Source organism: Rosa rugosa, chromosome 2 (assembly GCF_958449725.1).
Source record: "Rosa rugosa chromosome 2, drRosRugo1.1, whole genome shotgun sequence".
Taxonomy (NCBI): Eukaryota; Viridiplantae; Streptophyta; class Magnoliopsida; order Rosales; family Rosaceae; genus Rosa; species Rosa rugosa.
The window spans coordinates 1470880-1497041 of NC_084821.1; the positions used below are offsets into that span (position 1 = coordinate 1470880).

The window sequence follows — 26162 nt, forward strand, 5'->3', positions numbered from 1 at the left end:
AGTTGGAAGTAAAAAAAAAAAACAGTAGTATAACAATAATATGAAAATCTTATTCAATAGAATTCGTAAGCGGTAAGACAACAATCAAGAAAAAATAAAACACAATTCCTACGAAAAAAATCCAACCCAAAGGATGAATAAAATACAGTTAACCATATATCAAAACATAACTCGACGTTCTTGCATGTCTCAAAAGTCATCTATTATTGAGTCAATGGTAAATTTTTCTGCAATTTCTTTCTCAATGTACATCAGTAACGAGTCTGTAAGAAAGTCATTCTCCATTCGGTTACAAAGCCTTGTTTTGACTATACGCATAGCAGAAAATGATCTCTCTGTAGTTGCTGTAGACACTGGAAGAGTAAGCACAAGCACAATCACTCTATAAACAAGTGGATACCTTGTTGATCTTTTAGTTCTTACTAACCACTGAGATAAATCAGAAATAGTTGAAATACTTTTGAACTCTTGATCTTTAACCACATCATACTCAAAAAATTCAAGTTGTTTCTTGAGTTGCAGCTTCTCATGATCTGCAAAGTCATGTGGATAGAATTTTTTTCTACCAACTAACATATGGCATCAATCTTGAAACACTTGCTTATTTTAGTAGGATCCAAAGCTGAACTAAGAGTAAGTAGCTCTACAGCATGCTCATTAAACCGGTTATTTAATTCTTGCAATTGAGAATCTATGGCAGCATAAAATATATCTACCTGATAATAATGTTGAACTGTCCAATCATCTTGTTGGTGACGAGCTCGACCTCATCTTCCAACATAACGAGCATTCATATCTGGGATATCTATGTTACGTGCCTCACAAAAAGAATTTACCTTGGCAAATAAAGTATCCCATCCATCATCTCTCAATTTTTGAATGAATGCTTTAGTAGAGGACACAAGACTCATGGCATTCAAAATGCCTTGAGATTGACTTTGCAAAGCTAGACAAAGTTCATTAGTATTCTCCATAATTTCTTCCATGAGATGTAAGATGAAGACAAATTGATACGATGTCATTGACTCATAAGCTGAATCTGCATCTCCTGCTTGAGGACTCTTCCCTTCCTCAATTATGTTCAAAAGAACTTGACAAGTTGGGCTAAATCTTTGTCTCAAACTAGAAATAGATCTGAAGTGCGAACTCCAACGAGTATCTCCAGCACGCTGCAAGGTTCCAATTTGGTTAAGTCCTCTTCCGGTCTCGAGTTCATCAATTGAAGTCAAATATGCAATCTCTTCTGCTTGAGCACTTTGAAATTCATCATTACGCTTGCATGAAGCACCGAGAATATTGACAATAAAAGTCAATTTAGTAAAAAAATTTTGAATAGGAATAACTTCTCTCGATGCTGCTACTAAAGCCAATTGCAATCTATGTGCTAAACAATGAACATAGTAAGCATACGGACAATCCTTCAAAATCAAAGCTTGTAGCCCATTCCACTCACCTCGCATATTACTTGCACCATCGTATCCTTGGCCTCGAATATTTTGGATATCTAAATTGTGATTTGATAAGACTGAATATATTACCTTTTGCAATGTTGATGCCTTGGTGTCTGAGACATGAACAAGTCCAAAAAAACGCTCCCGAATAAAACCATCTTTGTCAACAAATCTCAATACTATAGCCATTTGCTCTTTCCTTGACTTATCACGAGCTTCATCAACAATTATGCAAAATTTTGAATCATCAATTTCTTCCCAAATGGCCTTTTTTATTCTTACTGAAAATGCTTGTAACATTTGTTTTTAAATCTTTGGCAACGTGTAAGAAGCATTTTTTGGAGCATTCTGTAATATAACTTCAGCAACTTTTTCATTATATGAAGCCAATAATTCTAAGAGTTTCACAAAATTACCAGGATTGATTGAATCAACGCTTTCATCATGACCTCTAAAAGCACAACCTTGAAATGCAAGCCATCGAACTGCTTCAATTGAAGTTTTGATCGACTCGTAGACGGTTGTCTGCAATTTGTTTTGAAGTATAATTTTCAACAGCATTCTGTATATGCTGGGGTTGCTTCATCAAGTCGTCACAGGCTCTTACAGCATTTTTATGAAAAGAGTCAGAATCTTTACCCATATGACTAAGAAAAGCACAACCCTTTCCATCTCTTACCTTCTTCCAACTTTGAAATCCTTGAATAGTGAAAGCTTTGTGGCCGGAATGGCCGGTGGGCTTATTAAAAAGAAAACACGGTAGACAAAAAGCTTTATCTTCAGTCGGAGAATATTCTAACCATGAAGAAAATAGTGCAAACCACGAAGATTGAAAGCTACGGTTGCGCTTTCCTTTTGGCAGATATGATGAAAGTAAAGGCTGGTATGGACCAAGTTTAATATAAGCACGTCGGACTTCATCTTGCAGATTAGGATGATATTCCCAAATTTGCGGACGTTTTCCCGGATCACGTTCTAGTGAATCAATATGAATTTCATTGATTTCAATTCTTGGAAATTTAGCACGATTTTCAGCCTCTTGAGTCTCAACATCAGACTGTGGTAAGGTAGCACTAGATTCGGCGTTTTCGGGTGTTTTTCTTTTAGTAAACCATTTATCAAGTGTCTTCTGCGTGGATGACTTTTTCATCTACAAATTAAAAAAAAAAATTGCATATTAACAATGGGTATTCAAATAAAATCAATCGAACAGAACCATAAAAAAAATAGAAAAAATATAATACAGCGCAAAAAAAAAAAAAAAAAAAAAAAAAGAAGGGCATCGCACCTTTCACAATTCGGTTGCTGCAAATTAGAGAGAGAAAAATAGGTGACAGAGTAGAAAGAGGGATTTTTTTTTCGATGACAGTAGAAAGAGGGATTGCAAGTCCCAACTTATAGAGAAAGCTGTCAAGATATTATCCGTTGGCATCCCCCGCCACATAATACTGTCAAGATAAACTTTGATGGATCTGTTAAGTCCGGCTCTGCTTCCTCAGGCTTCATATTTAGAGATTCTTTGGGACAACCTATTCTTGCAAGCACGACAAATTCGGGTTCTACAACCGTCCCGATGGCGGAGGCAATTGCCTTACGGGATAGCTTAATTGCTGCCAAGGATAGGGGACTCCAGTTCATTGAGGTTGAGGGAGACTCAAAGCTTGTCATCGATGCTGTTAATGAAGTCTCTCATCCACCTTGGAGATTACGGAAAATCATTTCGGATATTAGATCACTGGCTGCTTCTTTTTCTACCATTACCTTCAAACATGTGTTTAGAGAGGCAAACTTTGCAGCTGATTCTGTCACCAATCTTGGCCACATTCTTCCGGATCGTATTTGGTGGGTCAATTGCTTCCCACCGACACTAGAGCTATTCTGTTTGACTCTGTAAATTGTGGAGGGCTGCGAGGCCTAAGTATTTAATGTATTTCTTTCCGTATCAAAAAAAAAAAAAAACTTATAGAGAAAGCTGTCAGAATCCTAATCATACAAGAATACTTATTTATTACTGTATTGACTTTCTTTTCTTATTTTATTAGTTCTTTATAAACTAATGTTATTGTTTTTATTTGTTTAAATATAAACCTGACAACCACCCACGTGATTGTTTAGAAAGTGGGATAGTATATTATATATTTATGTACTAATTGAATTGGGGGGGGGGGGGGGGTCCAGCTGCCGAAACACATGCATAAAGCCTTGATTTAATTAATAATAATATGTACTTATATGTATCTGTCGAAAAGCTGAGGGGGTCCGGACCCCGTCAGACCGAATGACGGGTCCGCCTCTGAATATATGTGCTAGGCCTTCTAGATGGGGCTTTCCGTGCATATTGTAAAAGATGTTGTAGATTCTCGTCCAAGCTGAACTTTCTTCACTTAAATTGCCATAACTCCTTCTAGAAAAGTCGGAATCGCAAACCGTAAAATTCTTCAGAAACTAGACACATGGGGCTTTCCGTGCATATAGGGTACAGCTCCTAATTCCATCCGAGCAGTTCCCAGTAATTCAGCGAAGTTAGGTTCTAGACATGAACTTGTAAAAGATGTTGCATATTCCCGTCCAAGCTGAACTGCCTTCACTTAAATTGCCATAACTCCTTCTAGAAAAGTCAGAATCGCAAACCGTAAAATTCCTCAGAAAATAGACACATAGGGCTTTCCGTGCATATATGGTACAACTCCTAATTCCATCCGAGAAGTTCCCAGTAATTCAGTGAAGTTGGGTGTTCTGCACAACAATTTCTGTGTTGCAGATTCTCGTTCAAGCTGAACTGCCTTCACTTAAATTGCCATAACTCCTTCTAGAAAAGTCAGAATCGCAAACCGTAAAATTCCTCAGAAACTAGACACATGGGGCTTTCCGTGCATATAGCGTACAGCTCCTAATTCCATCCGAGTAGTTGCCAGTAATTCAGCGAAGTTAGGTGTTCTGCACAACAATTTCTGTGTTAGTTAGCTCAGCTTAGCTTCTTTTCTTCTTTCTTTGAAACACACCTACAAAGACACTAAACTAATGTAAATGAACCATAAATAAGGAGAACTAAACATATATACCAAGAGAAAGAGGCATAGAAATATAAGAATTAAGAAAATATGAGCACATCAACATACATATATAGATATATATAATATATAATAGTTTACGGGCTTTTACGGGCCGGGCCGGGCTTTTGCTAGCTTTTTGCGGGCCGGCCCTCGGCCCACCAAGGCGGGCTTTTTCGGGTTTTTTGACTGGCCGGGCCGGGCTTTTGGCCCTCCGGGTCGACGGGCCTCCATCGGCCCACTTGATCCGCGGGCTTTTTGATGAGGCCTATGCGAGACATCTATTCCCCAACTTGAGGGGGAGTATATTACGTGAGCTGCTCAGCACACCAACCTTGACAAAGAGATCTGCTCTATATCAGCATATCTCCACCATTGACAAAGTTGTCCATACTACATTAAACTTATTTACCTATACCTTAATGATGTATCAGTAAACTTATAATATTGGTAGGATAATTATGGTAGTAGCTCTATAAGAGCAGAATTGTAAACATGTAAGAACATGCTTGAATATACAGAAATAAAATACCAGATTTGACATCCCCGTCACGGTAACCCAAATAAATAGCTTCTTGGCTAGAATCCCTAACACATCGGAAACAGAGCCGAAACTCAGCTTCCCTTTAATGTTCTTGTTGTAGTACACGAACTGATCAAAGTGAACAATTGAACATAACATTGGTTCTTCAACTGATCAAGGCACAGTTCATTCTCATAATAATTATACCTTTTTTTTAAAAAAAAATTCTTTTCTTTATTTTTTATCTTTTTCAATTTTGAGGCTATGTACTCTCTTAGTTAACAGTGACCAGTAGATAATTATATGAGCAAAGGAAGACAAGCTGACGTATGCAATTTTACACGAAATCAGGAAAAGAAAGGTCTCTGTCACAAAACTTGGCTATAAATATGGGCCAAAATATCTTCCATAATTTGTCAATAATACCGATCTTTCTTAATGCCGGTCACACTGGGTTATGGACTTATGTGGTCCTCAAGTAATTTGGCAATGTTGATCGACCTCGTTATAGTTCAATATAAATACAAACACGAGTGAAATCTGATCTAAACAACGAACAGACTTGCTAGTGCAGCTTTATCACTAAATGGCTAATGCATTCCTTTCCTTCTTGCTCTTGATATTCTCTTCCAATATCATATTTGAAAACATACATGCTTGCAACCAAAAAGAACGCAGCTCTCTGCTGTTCTTAGCTCTCACTCTGTCTTCTCCTCAGTTGAATTGGACTTCCGCTGATTGTTGCAATTGGGAGGGCATCACATGTAATCAGGGTGGTTGGATCACCCATTTGCAGTTACCTTCCAAAGGACTTAAACTCAAAGAAGGTACTTCTCTATCATCATCACTTGGAAATCTCACACATCTCACCCACTTGAATCTGTCCCACAATTCACTTTATGGTTCTCTAGATCAAACTGAACTCTTCTTGTCCTTGAATGATCTCGAAATCCTAGATTTGAGCTATAACCTTCTTTTTGGAGTGTTACCATCTTCTCTACCATCCAGTCATATTCGGATGGTGGATCTTTCCAGCAATCGTTTTCATGGTGCAGTTCCATCTTCTTTTTTCCAACAAGCTTGGAATTTGACTGGTTTCAATGTCAGTAACAACACTTTTTCAGGTCCTATCCCATCCTCTATTTGTCGTCATTCTTCTTCCTCATTACGACACCTTGATTTTTCCTTCAATAATTTCACTGGTAGTATATCTTCTGGATTGGGGAATTGTTCCAAACTGCAGGTCTTCCGTGCTGGTCACAATTACCTGTCAGGATCGCTTCCAAAAGATATGTTTAATTCTACCACTCTTGAAGAGATTTCACTACCTCTAAATTCATTGAATGGATCAATGAGTGATGGAATTGCCAACCTCACCAACCTCACAACCCTTGACCTCTCCTATAACCAATTGAGTGGTGTGCTCCCTCTCCATCTTGGGAAGCTCTCAAAGTTGAAACACATACTCCTTGATTTCAACTATCTGGAAGGTTCATTGCCCCTATCTCTGATGAATTGCACAAACCTCGTTGAACTACGTATGGGAACCAACAACTTGGGAGGTGATATCTCCATGCTCAATTTTTCCAAACTTAGCCAACTTAGTAAACTTGACTTGCGGAAAAATAACTTCTTTGGTATCTTGCCGAGAAGCATCTACTCGTGCAAGTTCTTGAAAGCAATTCGAGTGAGCTACAATAATAATCTAGAGGTTCAAATACAGCCTGAAATTCTTTCATTGAAATCCCTGTCCTTCCTCTCCCTTGGTTGGAACAAAGGTTTGACCAATGTGACAAGGGCAATGAAGATACTGATGGGTTGCAAACGTCTCGTACTCCTTTCCTTTGGATCTAGTTTTTTAGGTGAGGAAATGCCGAACGGTGTTGAAATGGCGGATTTTAATGGATTTCAAAATCTTCGACATTTAGCTTTGAGTTCATGTAACCTTAGTGGTACAATTCCCTCATGGCTATCGAAGCTGAAAAAGTTACAGGTCTTGGATCTGGATCGCAACAGAATCACTGGCTCAATTCCAAGTTGGCTGGGGACTCTTCCAAGGCTGCAAACTTTAACAATGCTCTTCAACCAACTTTCTGGAGAATTTCCAAAGGAATTCTGCACACTACCTATGTTAGTATCTGGACAAACTGCAGCTCAAGTAGGTCGTTTTTATCTTGAACTGCCTGTCTACTACCATCCTAGTGCTGATTCAAAAACTGTACAGTACAATTATATATTTTATGAACCAGCTATACACCTAAGTCACAATTGCCTTGGTGGGAATATACCTATTGAGATTGGCCAATTGCAGCTTCTCCGATGGCTGGATCTTAGTGCTAACAACTTCTCCGGCAACATTCCAGACCAAATATCTAACCTGAAGTACATTGAGATACTGGATCTCTCCATGAACCATTTGTCTGGAAAAATCCCGGCATCATTCACAAGTCTTAATTTCTTATCAAGTTTCAATGCCTCGTACAATAATCTCGGAGGACCAATACCATCAAGCACTCAACTCCAAAGTTTCAATGCTTCTGCATTTGAGGGGAATCTGAAACTTTGTGGTGCCCCACTTCCAAATAAGTGTCATACAACAACGGGTGCTGATGCATCTGATATGAGCACCCAAGATGCAGACACCAAGGAGCATCAAATTCCATGGTTTTATGTTTCTGTTACACTTGGGTTCATTACCGGATTTTGGGGAGTCTGTGGTCCTTTAGTGCTGATGAGAAAGTGGAGGTATGCATATTACCATTTCCTAGACAATGTACAAGACAGGTTCCATGTGATGATAGCAAAGCGTATGGCAAGCATAAAGAGAAGGTTTGTTTAGAAGTTAGATAGCAGACATAGTACTCTACTACTCTTGTTGTAATAATCATAATAAAACAACAAATTTTCATTGACAAGCATGAAATTTTCACATATATTTACTTATAATTATTCATACGGTGTAGATCAGTGCCTGTAGTTGGCACACAGAGGAAATAACAATACATTATTTCTTTTTGTGGCAACTAACAAGAAATTCATATGGTAGGCCACTTGTGTGGAGAGAACTTGCGAGCAACAAGCACAAAATTCTTGCAACAGATAGAAACATATGCACACCTTATTCAGTTATTCTTCTTCCAATTCCAGCTCCATTTAGTTCTTTCTACCTGCAACACCATTAAGGAAACTACATTAGTCCACCAAAGATTAGCATAATCTCGACTGGCACTTAAATAAGGTCTAGCATGCAACAGACTGATAGAGTCTCCGATGGAGTAATTCATTCAAGCCTAATCACAGAAAGGAAGATGATAGGAGCCAAAAAAAAGCACTTTTAGCTTTTAAATGGGAACATATTCTCCAGTGTAAATTTGTGTTAAAGAATTTTCTTCAAACAGAAAACACTCGGCTAAGAAGCTGGATGTTCATGCAAGAGCCTTCTACTCACAGCAAACAGCAACACGATATAGAAGGTTTAGAGCTTAATAATTGCAAATTTGGTCTTGGTTTCACTTCAAAGGCATTCTTATCTATGATAGGAGCATAATTATGTGATAATAATGTTGTTAATTCCCATATTTACTTTGTTAGTTTATCTTATTTTCTGGTTAATTTAGTTGTTTTTATTAGGGCTGGGCATTTTAGCCCGAAAGCCTGAAAACCCGATCCGGCCCGTCTCAGCCCGGCCCGTACGGTTCGGGCCCTGATTTTTTTTTTTGCAAAACGATCCGGTCCAGGGCCGAGGTATAAAGAAAACGGTTCGGGCCCGGGCCCAGTACTTTCAAAAATAAAAAGCCCGTTAGGCCCGAACAAAGAATATGCCTCTATAATATAGATTGCTCGGCTTCAAGGGTGATGGCCAAGAACAAGTATAGTCTGAACCATAATTGGGGTCAGTTTTAGATTGCTCGGCTTCAAGGGTGATGGTCTTTCCGATGAGGGTTTTTACGAAGATTTGCATGATTGGCGAATTGAAATTGGAAAAGCGTTTGGAAATCTGGGAATGATTGAGAAATTGTGAGGATGGGAGATTTTTTTTTGGAGCCTTTTGGGCCCGAAAGCCCGGAAAACCCGGCCCGAAAAAAACGGTCCGGGTTCGGGCCTTGTAAATTTTACACTGGGCCCGGCCCGTGCCCAGCCCTAGTTTTTATGTTTATTAGGTTTTCCGAAGCAAGGAAAGAAATAAGAGCAAAAGGAAGGAGATATGTGCAAATAATGGAGAATTGTGGACTCTTGATGAATCAAGGAAGCTTAAGGCAACATGAAGAAAAAGATATTCAGCAATTAATTCTCTTGGGTGCTCCGATTGGATAGAATGATGTCAATGAATCCTAAATCAATCAGAACATTAACCAAGGAGCTTACCGTTGTAGCCAAGGAGTTAGAGTCCCAAAAGGAAAGAAGAAAAGGGTTACAAACTGAATAAAATCTCTCCTTGGACGTGGAAGAATCACACCATCTCACATACGAAGAAGCCTAGACGCACCAGAGCTCAAGAAGAAGCAAGACTGCAAAACCACACCAAAAACGATCGATCGTTGGAATTCCCGAGATCGATCGCTGATCCGTATTTTCCAATTTTCTGATTTTTGTTGTCTTCTTTCTCCATGAACTCCTTTGTGTTTTTTATTCCCATTATGTGTAACTAAATTTCCAGTAGTTAGAGGGGGCAGTTGAAGCCCCTAGACATGATCCACAACATGCCTTGATATTCAATTTGTTTTCCAATTAATAAAGTTGAGGTTTTGTTTACCGATTTCTCGTTGATGAATTCTATGTTTGTGTGCTTTGGAGGCCTACTTAGTATGCATGCTAGGGTTCTAATACTTTGATTGTTTGATGCCTGGATCAATAGTTGGATTCCTCAAATTGTCTAGAGAAGTAATTGGTAGTTTTCACTAGCAAGTAAACAAAACCCTAGGTTTAGCAAGGCTCTAAGTTATTTGTGATGCCTAGTGATTGCTTAAACTCTTTTCAAACTTAATGATCTCTGCATGTTTAATCTAATAAACGTACCTTTAGGTTGCATGGCTTGGGAATAGTCTAGGTGTAGAGCACTTCCTGCCTAGCGTACAAAGTAAGAAAGAGTAATAGGTTGTGTTCAAGCGTACCAAGCCAATCTGAGCGTCTTCAACCAAGCTAATTGGTAGTAAATTGGACAAAGTGTGTTGTGTGTGATTGTTGGGGGTGGATACTTCCTTCCTAGCTAGTTTCAACATCTTGATATCAACCAATCTTAAATCTGTTCAATTTCGTTTTTCTTTCTGTTCTCTGTTTTAACGTATTTTATTCTCATAGTAAACGAACTCCAAAAAATCCCAAATTTTGTATTCTGGATTCCTTGTGTGTCTAGTATACCTCTGTAAATTTTCGTATTTTTCTGGGTTGTTTTGGTTAGGTTTTTAGTTTGTTTTTCGACTGCTGTTCAGTAGGAGCTGCAGTCACGTTTTGTGACTTTTGTTGAAGCTTTTAGTTTAACTTAATCCTCTGTGGGAGACCCTTATTTCTCTATACTACAATTGACATATTTGCAGGAGAATAAGGAAAATCAATAGCTTTAAATTTAGCTATCAATCTACATATGAATATGTTCCCTAGAAGAATTGGAAAATTCTACAAAATGTTAACGTATGACATGCATACAATTGCCTTAAAAGTGGTAATTTGAGTCCTCAAAATAGTAATATTAGTCCTCAAAGTGGTAACATGAGTCCTTAAAGTGGTAAATTTTCTTAGTTACCACATGAGTCCTCAAAATAGTAATATTAGTCCTCAAAGTGGTAACATGAGTCCTTAAAGTGGTAAATTTTCTTAGTTTACCATATGAGTCCTCAAAATAGTAATATTAGTCCTCAAAGTGGTAACATGAGTCCTTAAAGTGGTAAAAATAGTTGATGTATGAGAAATGTTAACATACCATAGCTTTACCCAGAAGAATTTGCTGATTATGCATGCTGCCAAAGTTTATTAACTCAGAATTGTCTGCTCAGCGTTTAATAAAGGATCAATGACAAAATTACAATTTCAAGAACTCCAATTTTTAATATTTTTTATTTTAATAAGAAAATCTGCTCCACTATATCTTGCTTAAAAAGGACAAAGGGCATTGCAATTTCATTCTTTACTAAATGAACAATTAATTCAGAGAAACAATGACCAATAGTAAAAAGAGCATAACACAATTAATTTAGAGAGACAATGACCAATAGTACAAAGAGCATAACGACACACCAGATATTATACTGCATACATACATCTAAAGCCTAATGACTGTTCATAAGCACTGTTCATATCTGTTCATTCAACTGTTCATAAGTGAAGTGGCGGTTTTGCCCTTCGGTTTTTGATCAATTCAATTGCAAAATGCTTTGTTGCCGATTGTTATTACTGAGAGCTTCTATTTGTATCTGTGTAGAGAGAGAGAGAGAGAGAGAGACTGTGATAGGAAAGAAGAAGTGATCGATCTTTGTTGCAGAATCTATAATTCTTCGGGTCTTCGGGAAGACTCTATCAAGATTGACGTTCACTGTTTCGTAGCATCAAACGCTGCTATCAACATCAACAACAGTGAAAGCTTGGTAAGATTTCAGTTTAATAGAATCAATACCAACATCATAGCTATTCATCTTTTGTTGATATAACTAAACTGATTTCGTTGAATTAGTTGTCTCTTCACTTTTCTAGCTATCATAATCGATATTTATTTCTTTTTGTTTTGTATCTTTTGAAGAAATGCATGCCCAATTCTCAAAGCTCTCTATCAAGAGTATATCAATGGCCCGGTGAGTGATGTTGGGCATTTTTTTTTATTTTTTTTGGTTAGTGGATTCTTTAATTTATGAATCTCAGGATAATTATCTATGATTTAAGAGTTGGAATTTAAATGGGTATTGTTGCATTTACAGTATTGTGAAGGTTATCGATCTTCAAGAAGTTTTTGATGAGGAGGAGGTGATTGTGCCTGAGCTTAATCAGAAAGATGATTCAAGGTGAGCCTTGACATGTTTACCTTTTGAAACAATACTAAAGTTTACCTTTTGGGCAATTTCACAAAGAGAAGACAATTATATATATATATATCCTTTATATTCCATTAATATCAGAAAAATGATAGAAAAACCCAGTTCAGTTTGAGGACCAAAAGATGAGGCTATCAATTATACCACCGTTCCAAATTATTTGGAGCAAAAAAAACTCAAAGGCTTCTTCTTGGCCTTTTAGGATCTGGAGCAAATACTAGCTTTAAGCAGTTACAGCCTTATATTATAACTGATGTCTGCAAAGATTGTTGGCAACTGGCAAGGCTTCATGTTTCTCTGTCTATTTGGATGTTGGTTATTTTGTTTATGGTAAATGCCTATGGTCTAGGTCAGCAGTCAATGCCCCACATTTAGGAAAGAAAATATGTTTCATTGAAGTTCACCATGATCCACCCATTTGGTTTTTAGTCGAAACCACAAATTGATCTCTTAATTCACAAGCATTGCTTGACAAATGTGAATAATATTGCTGACTCTAGGTTCTGGTTTCAGTGTTATGTCTTTCTTTACTGGAAAATTTGATGAACAATTGTAATAGACTATGTTCAGCTCTAACATGCCTATAACAATTGCTGACTCTAGGTTCTGGTTTTGGGATTTAAGGCAGACTTAGATAAGGAACAGGGGTTGAATATGGAGCTGCAGTCACGCTTTGACTACTCCTCAACAGGTAAAGACTTGAGCTATCATTTCATGGGTATGTAATTGTTTTGCATGAAAAAGGAACACAAAAACTATCATTGTCAAAAGACAAGTAATTGATCTATTCTGGTAGGGAGATATGTATGAATTGAAGGAAAGATATGAACACAATTAGTATTGCAATCAATGTATGGCATACATGCTTACAAATAGATGTGTTTCCTTGATATAGATATATTCCTAGGAGTGACAGAAGTAGGATTGCTGCTGTACATGAAAAAATTAAAACTACTGCAAATACATTACTATCAAAATAAAAAGAAAAAGGAACAGGAAAAGGAAAAGGAAAAGAAGAAAATAAGGAATAACAAAATTATTTACCAGAATTGAAATAGAATGTACTATATCGTGTCCCTTCATATACAATTTTCTGATGTCTTCTTTAGTTGTTGTTTTTTATATTCGGTTGGTTAATGTCAATTTCTATGCCAGTTCTTTCAGAGGCTGGAAGAAGAGGAGTGGAGAGGCAGAAAGTAAGCAACTGCAAATGAGATCTAACAAGGTTAGTTTCTTTCAACTTTTAAGTATATTTTCAATGGCTTTTGTTTTCTTAAACTTTTGTAAAATTTCAGGACAACACAAATCTTATCTCATAGTTTCAGTAAGCAGCCCAATTTTTTTTCTTTATTACCCCCTTCTGTTAGTAGTGAAGAGAAGAAACACCTGGAAAGCATATCTAACAAAATCTTATTTTCAGCAACATGGCAATGTGTGCTTGGGGATATTGAATGGCTCCGAAGTAGAACTGGGAAGTATTGAACATTATAGGAGGTATACTGACAAAAAAAAAAAAAAAATCTCACTCAGTAATTTCTTTGGGTCTTTCTAAATGTACCCAGCAAATTTCTATCTAGACCCAGCAAATCAATTTACACCCAATAAAAAAATAGAATTTATAATTACACCCACCACCTTTTCCAACAATACCCTTATTTTCAATTAAACCCAGCAAAACTCATACCCAAAAAATCTCACCCGCACCCGCCGACTTTATCGAACAGTTGCAATCTTTGGATTGCATTGCATGCCCTTGTATCACTCTTTTCTGTTCAACTTTCTAGCCTCCCACCTTGGATGTATATTAATTGTGACACCCAAATTTAATGAATACAAACCATTTATGTCCTTTTTTCTGGTAAATGGGAGGTTATTTTATTGTTGTTTGTTACAGCTTGCAAACTTCCAGAGCCATCCACAGGCCTTTGTTTATTTGTTTAGCCACCAACTGATTTAGAAAGTCTGAGAAAATCTTTTAAGGATTACGGACGGATTATGTGATTTACGTCATACTTGGTTGCAGCTTATCTAATTAGAGCATTGGCTGATTCAATTCTCTACTGTCTGCTTACATGCGCTAGCTTGCTTGGCATGTGGGCTATTTTAAACCCTTGAAGCAATTATAAAGTAAAGTGAAATTTTGGTTTAAGGTTTTGCTGGAAGAAACATCGTAACAACGTAAACACAGTGAACTACTGGGTACAACTAAATTGCTGGGTATAAATATAAAAAAGAGTTTTAAACTTTATGGTTTCTTTTGTTATTATTTTTATTTATCATGACTATTATTGTCATTTCGTATGAGGATATAAATGTCTTTTCATGCAAAATTGATTTGTTGGGTCTAGATAGAAATTTGCTGGGTACATCTAGAAAGACCCATTTCTTTTCATCTCTTCTGTGGTCAAATTATGATGTCTTTGTTATTGTTCTGTTTACAGATATTACTTTGCTAGATAAAATTGTGATATATGACAATGAAAACCAGCGAATTGGATGGGCTTCAGCAAATTGCAGTAGGCTTCCCAAGACCTGAACCTTACTCTTACAAAGATTAGTGTTTTGGTGTTTTCATTTTTGATGATAATACTTGCTTTTTTGTGTTGGTTCAGATTGTCTCACTTGAACCAATTAAACTCCTAGATTCCTTGAACTCAATGTAAATGGTGCTATGTTATGACGAGATGGAGAATAAGAAAGATGTTGGATATCAATTTTGTCAATTACTGAAGCAAAGAGGAATGAACTACAATGTTTTCAAATCCAATATCAATTTTGTCAATTACTGAAAGAGGAATGAACTACAATGTTTTCAAGTCCAATTGAAACTGCATTGCAACTGGTACTTCATAATAAACAAAACAAATGGCAATGTATTATTTATTACCCCAAATAATACATAATAAACTTTTTATTGCCCCCTAATAAAAATTTATTGGGGGTTGATAAAAGTCTCCGGCAACCTCCAGACCGGTCACCGGAGTCTGGCGTCCTATTTTATTGCCCCCCCAATAAACTTTTTATTGCCTCCAATAATACCCAATAAACATTTTATTGCCCCCCAATAAACTTTATAAAAATTTATTGGGGGGTAATAAAAGTCTCCGGCGACTGGTGATAGGATTCCGGCGGCCGACGACCGGTGACCGGAGTCTGGCGAGGTCTTCAATGACTTTTTAATTATTTGAAGAGCAAACTTGTCTTTTTACATTTAAATTCGGTAAGTGGGCACACAGTCTTTTAGTGGAGTAAGTGAGTATTTATTGGGCTCAAATTGGGTAAATGGTCAAGAGCCCCATAAAAAAATGCACACAGACATACATGATGCAAGTACGAAACTTGAGGTTCCAAACCTTCAGAAATGTAGGGTTGGAGTAAAACACTACAAACTTCTCACATACATTATCTTTATCAAAGCAAGCAAGTTTTTGATTGGAAAGGAAAATGGAAAAACTTCTTTTCATCATAACCTCAGAAATATGGGAAGGGGAACAGAAGCGAAGTAATTTAGATGAGTAGGGAAGGGTAAAGATGGGAAGAAAATAAGGAAATTATTGGTGGGAGGGGCGGTTGGTAGGTACTTCTTGTTGGTGGGAAGTTTCGCATATTATGATAAAAAACTTTTGTTTTTTTTTTTTTTTTCAGTCAATTATATTTCACTAGAATTAAATTTTGGTTCTTTCTCAGTCATCCAAAATCCAAATGATATATAGAAAGATTCAAATCATTTGCATTTGAGGATCCAATTTGAAAGTTTGAAGTCTAACTAAACTAGAAAGTGCACCCGCGTGATGCTGCGGGAATATGAGTGATATAACATTCGCAGAACTGGATAAAACTGAATTTAGGTTTTTCATCTACAAAACTGATTTCAACTTATATAACATTCGCAGAATGTCATGTAGTGCACCTGTAAATAAACAAATACTTTGTTATAATGACAATCATATAATTCATAACATACACTGTTTTTAGCAAATTCTAATCTTTATTTCTTTCAAATTCACATCAATTGTTGTTAACTCTTTTTTCATCTGTAAGCTCGTTGACATTCATAGAAACACAAAGTACAAAAAAATTAAACAAATTCAGATATAAACCCACATCAAGCAAGAGAATTAATTAGCAAGTACCTAATGAGTAATGGAGACAAAGGGATTACCTCAAATTTGGCGTTCTACGTTGCAGCACTCTTGGTGAAGTTTACACTGCCTGAGACAAAATAAGAAGTAAAGAGTATGAGTTACATATTAGCTTTTTTTTTCTTTTTGATTTGTACTGTAGTCTAGGAGACACAAATCAGATTTTAAGAGCTTAGTACTATAATTGACCTTTTAGTATGACATTAAGAAGCAAACTAAAAACCCAGTAATAATCATTAGCAGAAGATACAATAACTCTGAAAAGAGGGAAAAAAAAAAAAAAACAGACCTGCATCCCTTTAATAGATTCCTAGTTTCAAATATGCTTCAGTGTTCTTAGTGTGAAGTATAATACAATATTTTTAGTGTCAGATTTTATGCAAACTACATCACATCTGTGCATGTTCTTTGGTTCAAAACAATTGATGCATAATTCAAAGGTGATCACAAACTTGAGCAGAAATATCCAAAATGCAGCTCTTTTTTCTGCCCCTTAGTTTGAGATAGGCTTCCACTAAGTCAGATCGAAAGGAGCTAAATTCAATGACTTCAATACATCGAAGATATTACCTCCTCCACTGTCAGTGAATTCAAGTTATTCTTCGAAAACAAAAAATCATACCGGACGCAAAGAGACCAAGACTCAGACCGCACGAAAAAAAAAACTCAGCTTCTAACCAAACCTCCGACAATCACAACAACAATAAAACACAAAATCCAATAGCTCAATATAACTGAAATCCAGTGGCAGAGAATAAAAAACAAAGCTGAATTTCATCATAGCTTCAAATAGAGAGATATTGTTACAAAAGAGTACCACAATCCTATAAAGTTATTGTCCAGTTCTGCAAGAACAGAAGGAAAAAAAAAATCACACCCAATTAGATAAGTATAGCTGCTACCTGGTCAAAACCTAGACCCAAATGTTACTCTTCCCCTTGACTCCAATTCTGCATGGGCAGAAAGCAAAAAAAAATTACTCATGACGGATTCATAGATACAGAGCTTTGCAATTCAAATACAATCTGAGAAACAAAGCTCATGCTGATGAAATTTTACACAAAACCCTTAATCGAATAATCCCAAAAAACCGTACCCAACAAAATTGACCCAAAAATTAACATCAAGCAGTTACCTTTTATGCCTCCAAGCTGGAAACAAACGAAAATTGAGACCTGTCTATGCTGATCAACAACCTCCCTCACTATCAATCTAAGCGAGACGAAGAACCACAGCAGAGACCAAGATCGAACTCTCTCTCTCACTCTCTCTTTCTGTCGATTTCAATTTTCTCTCTTCTGACTATGAGATAGATAAGAACGAACTCTCACTCTCTCTGTCGATTTCAACTGTCTTTCATGTTTTTGCGAAGGTTCCCGAATCCACTACCAAATTAGGCGTTTTCTTTATTCACCCAGCTTCGTATTTTCCTAGACATCGGAGGGTAAAAGCGACTGTTCACTGTACTTAGAACAGTGTAACAGTACATCCACGCTTAATATATGTATAATAACAGATTTGCTCACCAAAGGACAGTTTTAAGGGACAGTGAGGGACAAATGCATCTTAACCACATGTATTAAATATAAAAGCAGAAATTATAATAACTTAAAACTGTGCATTTATTTTCAGCCGTCAGATTCACTTGTCTCTCACAGTCCCTTAAAAACTGTCCCTTAGGTGAGCAGGCCTTACTATGCACCATCCAAATTCAAATTGAATTCAAGTCTAGCTAAACCCTCGTTACTTCATTTTTTGAAGGGGTAGGCTACCGATTTAGCTGATTTCTTTGATATTTATAATTTATCAGGTTAAAATTTGAATAGTTCACATGATCAAGATGAAATTACATAAAATATCTCAAATACGTACAATTCCTCAAATTAAAAAAATAAATCTCGAGTAAAAGAATCTAAAGAGTTATATTTTTTGAGATATGGGTCTCACCCCATATGTACATATCACTTTTTGTGAGGGTCACATTGACATTGTCAATCTTGCTTCCATATGGGGTGAGACCTAGTCTGAACGTATAATTATATTTAATCCAATCAAAACTCAAAATCAACAGATATCTGGAAATTTGGAACAAATAATTTTTATATCTCCATTTCACATTTGGTCTAATTCGACGCCTTGGTCTAATTTGCTGGACTGGCTGGGGACGGGCAACCTAGGTGGCGGAGATGGGATAGATCGGTCCTTTTCTTCGACCCCGATATCTGAGAGTTGCAATATGGGATTTTCAACCCAGATTTGGTATGGTTTGGTAGCTAGGGTGGTGTGATGGCGATCAAGGCCTTGACTCGATGGTGGTGTGCCGGTGTAGGTGGTGCAGCGGAGCCGGCGGTGTTAATTCTACGTTGGGCCTCGGTGGTGGGCTGGTGTTTTCTCACTGAGATTTGGGTTGGATGTTTGGCTGGCCAATTCCTTAGGAGTGATTGGGCCAAGGCTTTGAGATTGAGCCTTGGGTTTGTTTTTAATTTTCATAATTTAGTTTATTGTTATTTGTTTGTAGGATGTGGCTTTATGCCAGCAATAAGTCCCTACTCTATTGTGGTTGGGCGACGTGGGCTCTGTCCCGGACTGCGCACCTTGTGTGCCTTGTCTGCTCTGACTAGGCGACGAGTTCCTTGCTTCGTCAAATCCCAGTAGCAGAATGAAACTAAGTGCTACCAGATTGTTTTTCCGGTGGCAATATAGTTGGAAAGCTGAAAGTAGTAGCAAATTATGGCTCTGTGTGAGCAATATCTTTCCGGTGTGTCGACACAAATGTAAAGCGAATAGAGTAGCCAGTAGTGCACTCTTCGCTAATTGGTGCTTGTTAGAATACATATGTTTAGCTGAGACTCCTGTTATTATCTCGGGATGTTCTCTCGATGCTCATTGTCTTTTGGGGTTTAGACACAATGCCGCCCCCCCCCCCCCCCCCCCCCCCCAATGTATTCTGCATTTTCATTAATGATCAAGACTTAAGGGCAGTTGTACTCAGTGGCGGAAGGACGTGGTAGGCTACATGGGCTTGAGCCTAGACAAGATTTTGGGCTAAAAACCCTTAAGTATATATATATATATCTCTACCTCCAGCCCATATACCAGCCCAAAGAAAAAAGAAAAAAAAAATTATAGGTATTGAACTCCCGTGTATTCGTCTGCTCCCAGCTCCCAGCTCCCACAGCAGTTCACAGAGTCACAGTCACAGCCTCAGTCTACTCTAGTGTTTCGACTTTCGATCGAGGTTATGGGCTTATCGATTGAAACAAGGTATGAATCTCAGGCTCTATCGATCTCCTCTGTTCTTCACTTATTCTTCCTGCTCTGTTTTTCCCAATGGAGTTTCCTCAAAGAAATCCCAGATCTCCTTTTGCCTAATGTCGATTTTGTTTGCTACCACTGGTTGTAGTGACAGATCACCGGAAACCCAAGAGGTACAAAAATCTTTTGTCATGGTTTACAAGTGGTGCTCCATTAAGTGATAGTGTCGATGAGATTAGAAGTGGGAGTGGGAGTGGGAGTAGAAATTTGACTGAGAATTCTGTTAATGATGTCCCTTTAAACCCTTCTCCATCTATTCCACTAGAAGAGTGTCATAATGAAAGAATTGAGAGAGAAGAAAGTTTTGATGTTAGTTCTCTTCAACGTGATCCAGGAATAAGGCGTCCAATATGTAAGTACCCTTTGAATGAGCGTGACAATATTCGAAGAGCTTATGTGGTCTTAGGACCGTATCAACCTTACTTAAGTTTTTACCCATTATCATTTGACGGAGGTCAAGGTCGAAAATTTAATCCTAAGTGGTTCAAAGAATGGTCGTGGCTTGAGTATTCCGCAGAGTTGGACAAAGCATTTTGCTTCCCTTGTTTCTTGTTTGATAGTTACCCATCCCATCATCCAGCATTTACTGAGCATGGGTTTCAAGGTTGGAAGAATGTTATGTCTAAAAAATCTGGCATTGTCTATCACATGGGAGGCATAAATTCCCCACATAATATTGCCATGCACAAGTGGGAGTCACTAAGAAACCCATCTAAGCATATTGAAAGAGTGATTAGCACACAATCATCACAAGAAGTAGCAGACAACTGACTCCGGCTTATTACTACTATAGAGAGTGTAAGGTTGTTGGCACGCCAGGGTTGTGCTTTTAGAGGCCATGATGAATCGGTTAATTCATCCAATGGTGGCAATTTCAATGCGGTTGTGAATTCCTTTGGAAGAATGAATATGGATGTTCGCAGAGTCTTACAAAATGCTCCTGGTAATGCCAAGTATATTTCTCCCCTTATTCAAAAACAAATTCTAAATATACTTGGTAACAAAGTTAGAACCAAGATTCGGGAGGAAGTGGGAGATGCCAAATTTTGTATCCTTGTTGATGAAGCTGTTGATGTATCTAATAGGGAACAAATGGCTATCATTCTTCGATTTGTTGATTGTGATGGGTTTATTAGAGAACGGTTTTTCAAAGTGCTTAGTGTGGCAGACACTTGTTCTCAAACTCTAAAAGATGAGATATCTAAAGTCCTTACTCAATATGATCTTCAAGTAGAAAATATGCGTGGGCAAGGATATGATGGTGCTAGCAACATGCGGGGTGAATTTAATGGTTTGCAAGCTTTGTTTCGTGAAGAGTGTCCATATGCATATTATGTTCATTGTTTTGCTCATCGCTTACAATTGACTTTAAATGCTGCAGCTAAAGGAGTGCATGATATTTGGGAATTCTTTTCAACTCTAAGTTTTATTGTAAATTTTGTTGATTCTTCTGCAAAAAGACATTCAGCTTTGAGAGTTATTAGAGAAGAAGAAATTGCAGATTTAGTGGATGCTGGAGCACTTGAGACTGGTAGAGGTGCTAATCAGACTTGCACTTTGCAACGAGCAGGGGCTACTCGTTGGGGTTCACATCTTCGCTCTATTTCAAGTTTGATTAAGTTATTTGGAGCTACCCAAACAACTCTTGCAAATTTGGTTGAAAATGGACCAAATAAAGTACAAGGAGAAGCAAAGAGTGTAGGTAATGCAATGAAGCGTTTTGATTTTGTGTTTTGCTTGCTTTTGATGCATGATGTCATGAAGATTACTGATTTTCTTTGTCAGTCATTGCAAAAAAAAGCCATAGACATCTTGAATGCTCTCAATTTTCTTTCAATAACAAAATCAAAACTTCAAGATATGAGAGAAGATGGTTGGGATGATTTGATTATGAGGGTTGAAACATTTTGTTGTGAGCATGATATTATTATGTCAGATATGTCTGCTCCTTATAAGAAAAGTATAAGGGCTTGTGAACAAAATATTACAAATGAGCATTATTATCGGGTCAATATACTTAATGCTGTGATAGACTTTCAATTGGCAGAGTTGGATAGTAGATTTACAGATAATTCGTTGGAGCTCCTTATTCTTAGTGCTACATTTGATCCACGTGATAATTTTTGATCATTTAAATGTGAAGATGTTTGCAATCTTGCTTTGAGGTTTTATCCTCAAGATTTTACATCATATGATATGCTTGCTCTAGATATGGAGTGTGGGTATTTTCTAGCAGATATTCAGAAGGATCCAAGATTTGCCAACACAACTACTGTGTCTGATTTGTGTCGGCGGTTAGTTGAATCAAGAAAGTCAGCATTCTTTCCTATGATTTATAGATTGATTTGTCTTGTGTTGACTCTGCCAGTTTCTACAGCAACAACAGAGAGAGCATTTTCATCTATGACCATCATAAAAAACAAACTTCGAAATAAGATGGAAGATGAGTTTTTTGATGATTTGATGGTTCTCTACATCGAAAAAGAATTTGCCGATAGCATTGATAATGATTCTGTGATTGCTGAGTTTGAACTCAGTGGGTCTAGGAGGGTACAATTTAGTTAGTTTAGTGTTATTTTACAACAAATGTATGCTTGTAGTTTTTAATTTACGGGGTTTGGTTTTATGTCCCCTCCGTTGTATGTTTTGATCCAAAATAATAAAGGCGTGAGGATGAGCCTCCCACTGGGTTCCAAACCTCAAAAAAAAAAAAAAATTATTGTGCCCTTCTAATTAGCCTAGACAGGAATTTGATCCTGGTTCCGCCACTGGTTGTACTGGCCCTATTTAAAAAAAAAAAATACAAACAGGAGTGAAATCTGATCTAAACAACGAACAGTCCTGCTAGTGCAGCTTTATCACCAAATGGCTAATGCATTCCTTTTCTTTCTGCTCTTGATATTCTCTTCCAATATCATATTTGAAAACATTCATGCTTGCAACCAAAGCGAACGCAGCTCGCTGCTGTCCTTTGCTCTCACTTTTCCTTCTCCGCAGTTGAATTGGACTTCCACCGGTTGTTGCAATTTGGAGGGCGTCACATGTAACCAGGGTGGTTGGATCACTTATTTGCAGTTGCCTTCCAAAGGACTTAAAGAAGATATCTTTCTATCATCATCACTTGGAAATCTCACACATCTCACCCACCTGAATCTCTCTCACAATTCACTTTCTGGTTCACTAGACCAAAGTACTAGATTCTTCTTGTCTTTGAATCATTTGGATGTCCTTGATTTGAGCTATAACCTTCTTTCCGGAGAGCTACCAACTTCATTCTTCAAACATGCTTGGAATATGACTAGTTCCAATGTCAGCAACAACAACTTCTCAGGTTCTATTCCATCCTCTATTTGTATTCATGATTACTCACCATCATTTGGGCTGTTGGATACTTCCTTCAATAAATTCAGTGGCAATATATCTTGTGGACTAGCAGAGTGTTCCAAACTGCAGGTTTTTCATGCTGGTTACAATAACCTCTCAGGAATACTTCCAGTAGAGATGTATAATGCTACCACACTTGAAGAAATTTCATTACCTGCTAATTCTCTTTCTGGAGTCCTTGGTGATAAAATGCTGCAACTTGCGAACCCCACAATCCTTGATCTCTCCTATAACCAATTGAGTGGTGTGCTCCCTCACCATTTTGGCAAGTTCTCTAAGTTGAAACTCATGGTTCTTGATTTCAACAATCTAGAAGGTTTTTTGCCCCTGTCTCTCACAAATTGCACAAACCTTGTAGAATTACGCCTTGCAGACAACTTCTTTGCAGGAGAAATCACCAGGATTAACTTCTCTATTTTAGTCAGCTTAGTAGACTTGACCTACAGAAAAATAACTTACTGGTATCTTTCCAATAAGCCTAGACTCATGCAAGTCCTTGAAAGCAATTCGACTGAGCTATAACAATCTAGAGGGAGAAATACCGCATGAGATTCTATTGTTGAAATCCTTGTTCTTCATGTCGCTTGGTGATAATAGATTGACCAATGTTACAGGAGCAATGAAGATATTGATGCGTTCCACAAGTCTTGTTTTCTTATCCTTATCAACTAGTTTTGTAGGTGAGGAACCAACAGCTGATCTTGGCAATGTTGAAGACTTTGATGGATTCCAGAATCTTCGACTTTGGATTTGAGTGATTGTGAGCTCACTGGTCAAATACCCTTATGTTTATCTAAGCTCAAAAAGTTACAAATCTTGAACCTGTATTCTAATAGATTATCAGGGTCAATACTCAATACCTACTTGGTTGGGGACTCTTCCAATGCTCTTTTATATTGGCTTGGAAACCTAATTTCAGGTGAATTTCCAGAGGAACTCTGTAGACTACCAGCATTGGTATATAAACAAACACCAGCTCAAGTAGACGATATTGATCTTGAATTGGCTATCTACGGATACAATGGCGCAACATTAGTACAATGCAAATTGTCTTACTTTCCTCCAGCTATTTATGTAGGCAATAATACCATTAAGGGGAACATACCTACTGAGACGGCCAATTGCAGCTTCTCCATGGATTAAGTCTTAGCAACAACAACTTCTCCGGAAACATTCCGAGCAAATGTCCAACCTAAAAAAATTGGAGAGATTGGATCTCTCCATGAATCATTTGTCTGGAAAAATCCCATCGTCATTGGCGAGTCTCAACTTCTTGTCATCTTTCAATGTCTCATACAATAATCTTGAAGGACAGATACCAACAAGTAGTACTCAGCTCCAAAGCCTCAATGCCTCTGCATTTGAGGGGAATCCCAAACTTTGTAATGCACCACTTTCAAATGAATGCCAAACAAATCCAAAGAAGGGCAATACAACAAAAAAAACAACAACCATGATCATCAGGACATTAATGGGCAACAAATTCCATGGCTTTCAGTTGTTCTTGGGTTCATTGTAGGATTTTTGGGAGTTTGTGGCTCTATATGCATATTTCCAATTTCTAAAAAATTAGTATGCATATTTCCAATTTCTAAAAAATTAGTGTATACAGTAGGCTCCGTGTGATGATAACATACGCACAAGGCTCAGAAGATAGAAGACATATCCCCAGGTTTGTACTTATATTGCCTGTTTTAGTTTTCTGGTAGTGTATGATGTATCTCACAAATATTCTGTAGTCTTCTTCTGTCTGTTGTTTGGACTTTGGGGTGATGAGATCAGAAATGTTAAAAAAAGAAAAAAAAAAGAAAAAAAAAAGAAGAAGCATCTTCTGTTCATATCCTTTCTACCATCCATTATGCTTTTTTCTACCTGCAGCAGCATCAACATAGCATTATCAGTCCTCTAAAGATTTGGACTTAGCAACTACTAAAGTCAAGCTCAGGTCAATTGAACAACTTTAAAGCAAGACGCAGTGGCCTTACAAATGACTACAATTGGAATATTTCAACTTTTACTGGGAATATACTGTTAGGAATTTGACCAAAAATTCCTCTTGCGGAAGCAGACAAGTGCAAAACAATATAGATAAACGATCGAGAAAACAAACACGAACTTGTTAACGAGGTTCAGCAAAGAACTTTGCCTACGTCCCCGGGCTGCCTGGGTTTCACTATAGAAGAAGAAGAATACACGAACAAGAATACAAGAATCTCTCACAAGAAGTTCTCACCAACTCTCAAGACCTCACTTGCTCTCTCTGTTTAATGCTTCAAAGACTTGATCTACTACTACAACTTATGCCCCTATTTATAGATATCTAACTAGACCCTATAAGACATTGGAAACCTATTCCCAATAGACATAGAAACCATTACCAAGTAGGATTATGTAAGCAGGTAGGAAACAATCAAAACTCCTATTTGATCAAGGATTAACAAATCCTTATCCTATGTGGAATCGGATCCACACACCCAACAATCTTCCACTTGGAGCCGATTAGCCGATTACGCTAGTATCTAACATTCTTCAATACTCTTCAATCATAGCCAACACAAAACCCATTATCACAGCCAACATCTCCTTCTTCAAACTTGGAGACCAACTGAAGCCAAGCACAGCTTCAGTTTACTTATTGACACAGACTTAGTCAACATATCAGCAGGATTCTCACTTCCTTGAATCTTCAACAATTGCAGCACTTCATTCTCCACGAGTTCTCGTATGTAGTGATACTTCATAGGAATGTGTTTAGTCCTTGAATGAAAAGCAGGGTTCTTTGCCAAGTGAATTGCACTTTGACTATCACTGTGCAATGCACAATTCTCTTGCTTTTTACCCAATTCCTCCAACAGACCCTTTAGCCACACCATCTCCTTACCAGCCTCTGAGACTGCTACATACTCGGACTCAGTTTTAGACAAGGCCACTTGCCCTTGCAAATTTGAGACCCAAGATACGGCAGCACCACCTACAGTATACACATAACCAGTAGTGCTCCGACAAGTATCATGATCTCCTGCCAAGTCTGCATCAACATATCCTTGTAGTTCAGCACTACCTCTCTTGAAACAAAGAGACATATCAGTAGTACCCCGAAGATACCTCATGATCCACTTCACAGCCTCCCAATGTTGCTTTCCTGGATTACTCGTGTACCTACTCACAACTCCAACTACATGAGCAATATCAGGTCTAGTACACACCATAACATACATTAAGCATCCAATTGCTGATGCATAAGGTACATTCTTCATATATTCTTTCTCTTTTTCGCT

General features: G+C 37.6%; 4 protein-coding genes and 2 long non-coding RNA genes across 10 annotated transcripts; 4 read left to right on the top strand and 2 right to left on the bottom strand.

Moving 5' to 3' along the window:
* Window positions 1–189: 189 nt before the first annotated feature.
* Window positions 190–1751, bottom strand: LOC133727792 (uncharacterized). The gene is made up of 3 exons (XM_062155197.1): window positions 837–1751; window positions 575–716; window positions 190–533 (listed from the first exon to the last, which is right to left on the bottom strand). The coding sequence occupies exons 1-3, from the start codon at window positions 1749–1751 to the stop codon at window positions 190–192; spliced, it is 1401 nt and encodes a 466-aa protein (XP_062011181.1).
* A 3842-nt stretch (window positions 1752–5593) lies between these two features.
* On the top strand, window positions 5594–7863 carry LOC133727806 (receptor-like protein 2). The gene has a single exon (XM_062155205.1). The coding sequence runs from the start codon at window positions 5611–5613 to the stop codon at window positions 7861–7863; it is 2253 nt and encodes a 750-aa protein (XP_062011189.1). The 5' UTR covers window positions 5594–5610.
* Window positions 7864–11396: 3533 nt separating this feature from the next.
* LOC133734559 (uncharacterized) lies at window positions 11397–14776 on the top strand. Of its 5 annotated transcripts, XR_009858409.1 has the most exons (8): window positions 11397–11602; window positions 11755–11806; window positions 11930–12013; window positions 12647–12734; window positions 13199–13268; window positions 13464–13537; window positions 14485–14559; window positions 14656–14752. It is a non-coding gene; the product is annotated as an uncharacterized LOC133734559 (long non-coding RNA). The 5 variants fall into 5 exon arrangements; XR_009858407.1 differs by having other exon boundaries at window positions 14485–14776; XR_009858408.1 differs by lacking the exon at window positions 13464–13537 and having other exon boundaries at window positions 14656–14747.
* Window positions 14777–16366: 1590 nt separating this feature from the next.
* On the bottom strand, window positions 16367–17438 carry LOC133728696 (uncharacterized). The gene is made up of 2 exons (XR_009855966.1): window positions 17321–17438; window positions 16367–17135 (listed from the first exon to the last, which is right to left on the bottom strand). It is a non-coding gene; the product is annotated as an uncharacterized LOC133728696 (long non-coding RNA).
* Window positions 17439–20409: 2971 nt separating this feature from the next.
* On the top strand, window positions 20410–21627 carry LOC133727818 (uncharacterized). Its single transcript, XM_062155221.1, has one exon. The coding sequence runs from the start codon at window positions 20410–20412 to the stop codon at window positions 21625–21627; it is 1218 nt and encodes a 405-aa protein (XP_062011205.1).
* An 84-nt stretch (window positions 21628–21711) lies between these two features.
* Window positions 21712–24027, top strand: LOC133727827 (receptor-like protein 2). The gene is made up of 3 exons (XM_062155228.1): window positions 21712–22050; window positions 22576–23200; window positions 23804–24027. The coding sequence occupies exons 1-3, from the start codon at window positions 21712–21714 to the stop codon at window positions 24025–24027; spliced, it is 1188 nt and encodes a 395-aa protein (XP_062011212.1).
* Window positions 24028–26162: the final 2135 nt, after the last annotated feature.

Coding starts and splice junctions, on each gene's coding strand:
- LOC133727827 (XM_062155228.1), top strand. CDS start 21,712: ATGGAGTGTGGGTATTTTCTAGCAGATATTCAGAAGGATCCAAGATTT. Junction 22,051..22,575: donor AACTCAGTGGGTCTAGGAGG/GTACAATTTAGT, acceptor ACTTATTTGCAG/TTGCCTTCCAAAGGACTTAA. Junction 23,201..23,803: donor TGATTTCAACAATCTAGAAG/GTTTTTTGCCCC, acceptor ACCTAATTTCAG/GTGAATTTCCAGAGGAACTC.
- LOC133727806 (XM_062155205.1), top strand. CDS start 5,611: ATGGCTAATGCATTCCTTTCCTTCTTGCTCTTGATATTCTCTTCCAAT.
- LOC133727792 (XM_062155197.1), bottom strand. CDS start 1,751: ATGTTACAAGCATTTTCAGTAAGAATAAAAAAGGCCATTTGGGAAGAA. Junction 717..836: donor GGGATACTTTATTTGCCAAG/GTAAATTCTTTT, acceptor CATTATTATCAG/GTAGATATATTTTATGCTGC. Junction 534..574: donor TTTCAAGATTGATGCCATAT/GTTAGTTGGTAG, acceptor ATGACTTTGCAG/ATCATGAGAAGCTGCAACTC.
- LOC133727818 (XM_062155221.1), top strand. CDS start 20,410: ATGGATGTTCGCAGAGTCTTACAAAATGCTCCTGGTAATGCCAAGTAT.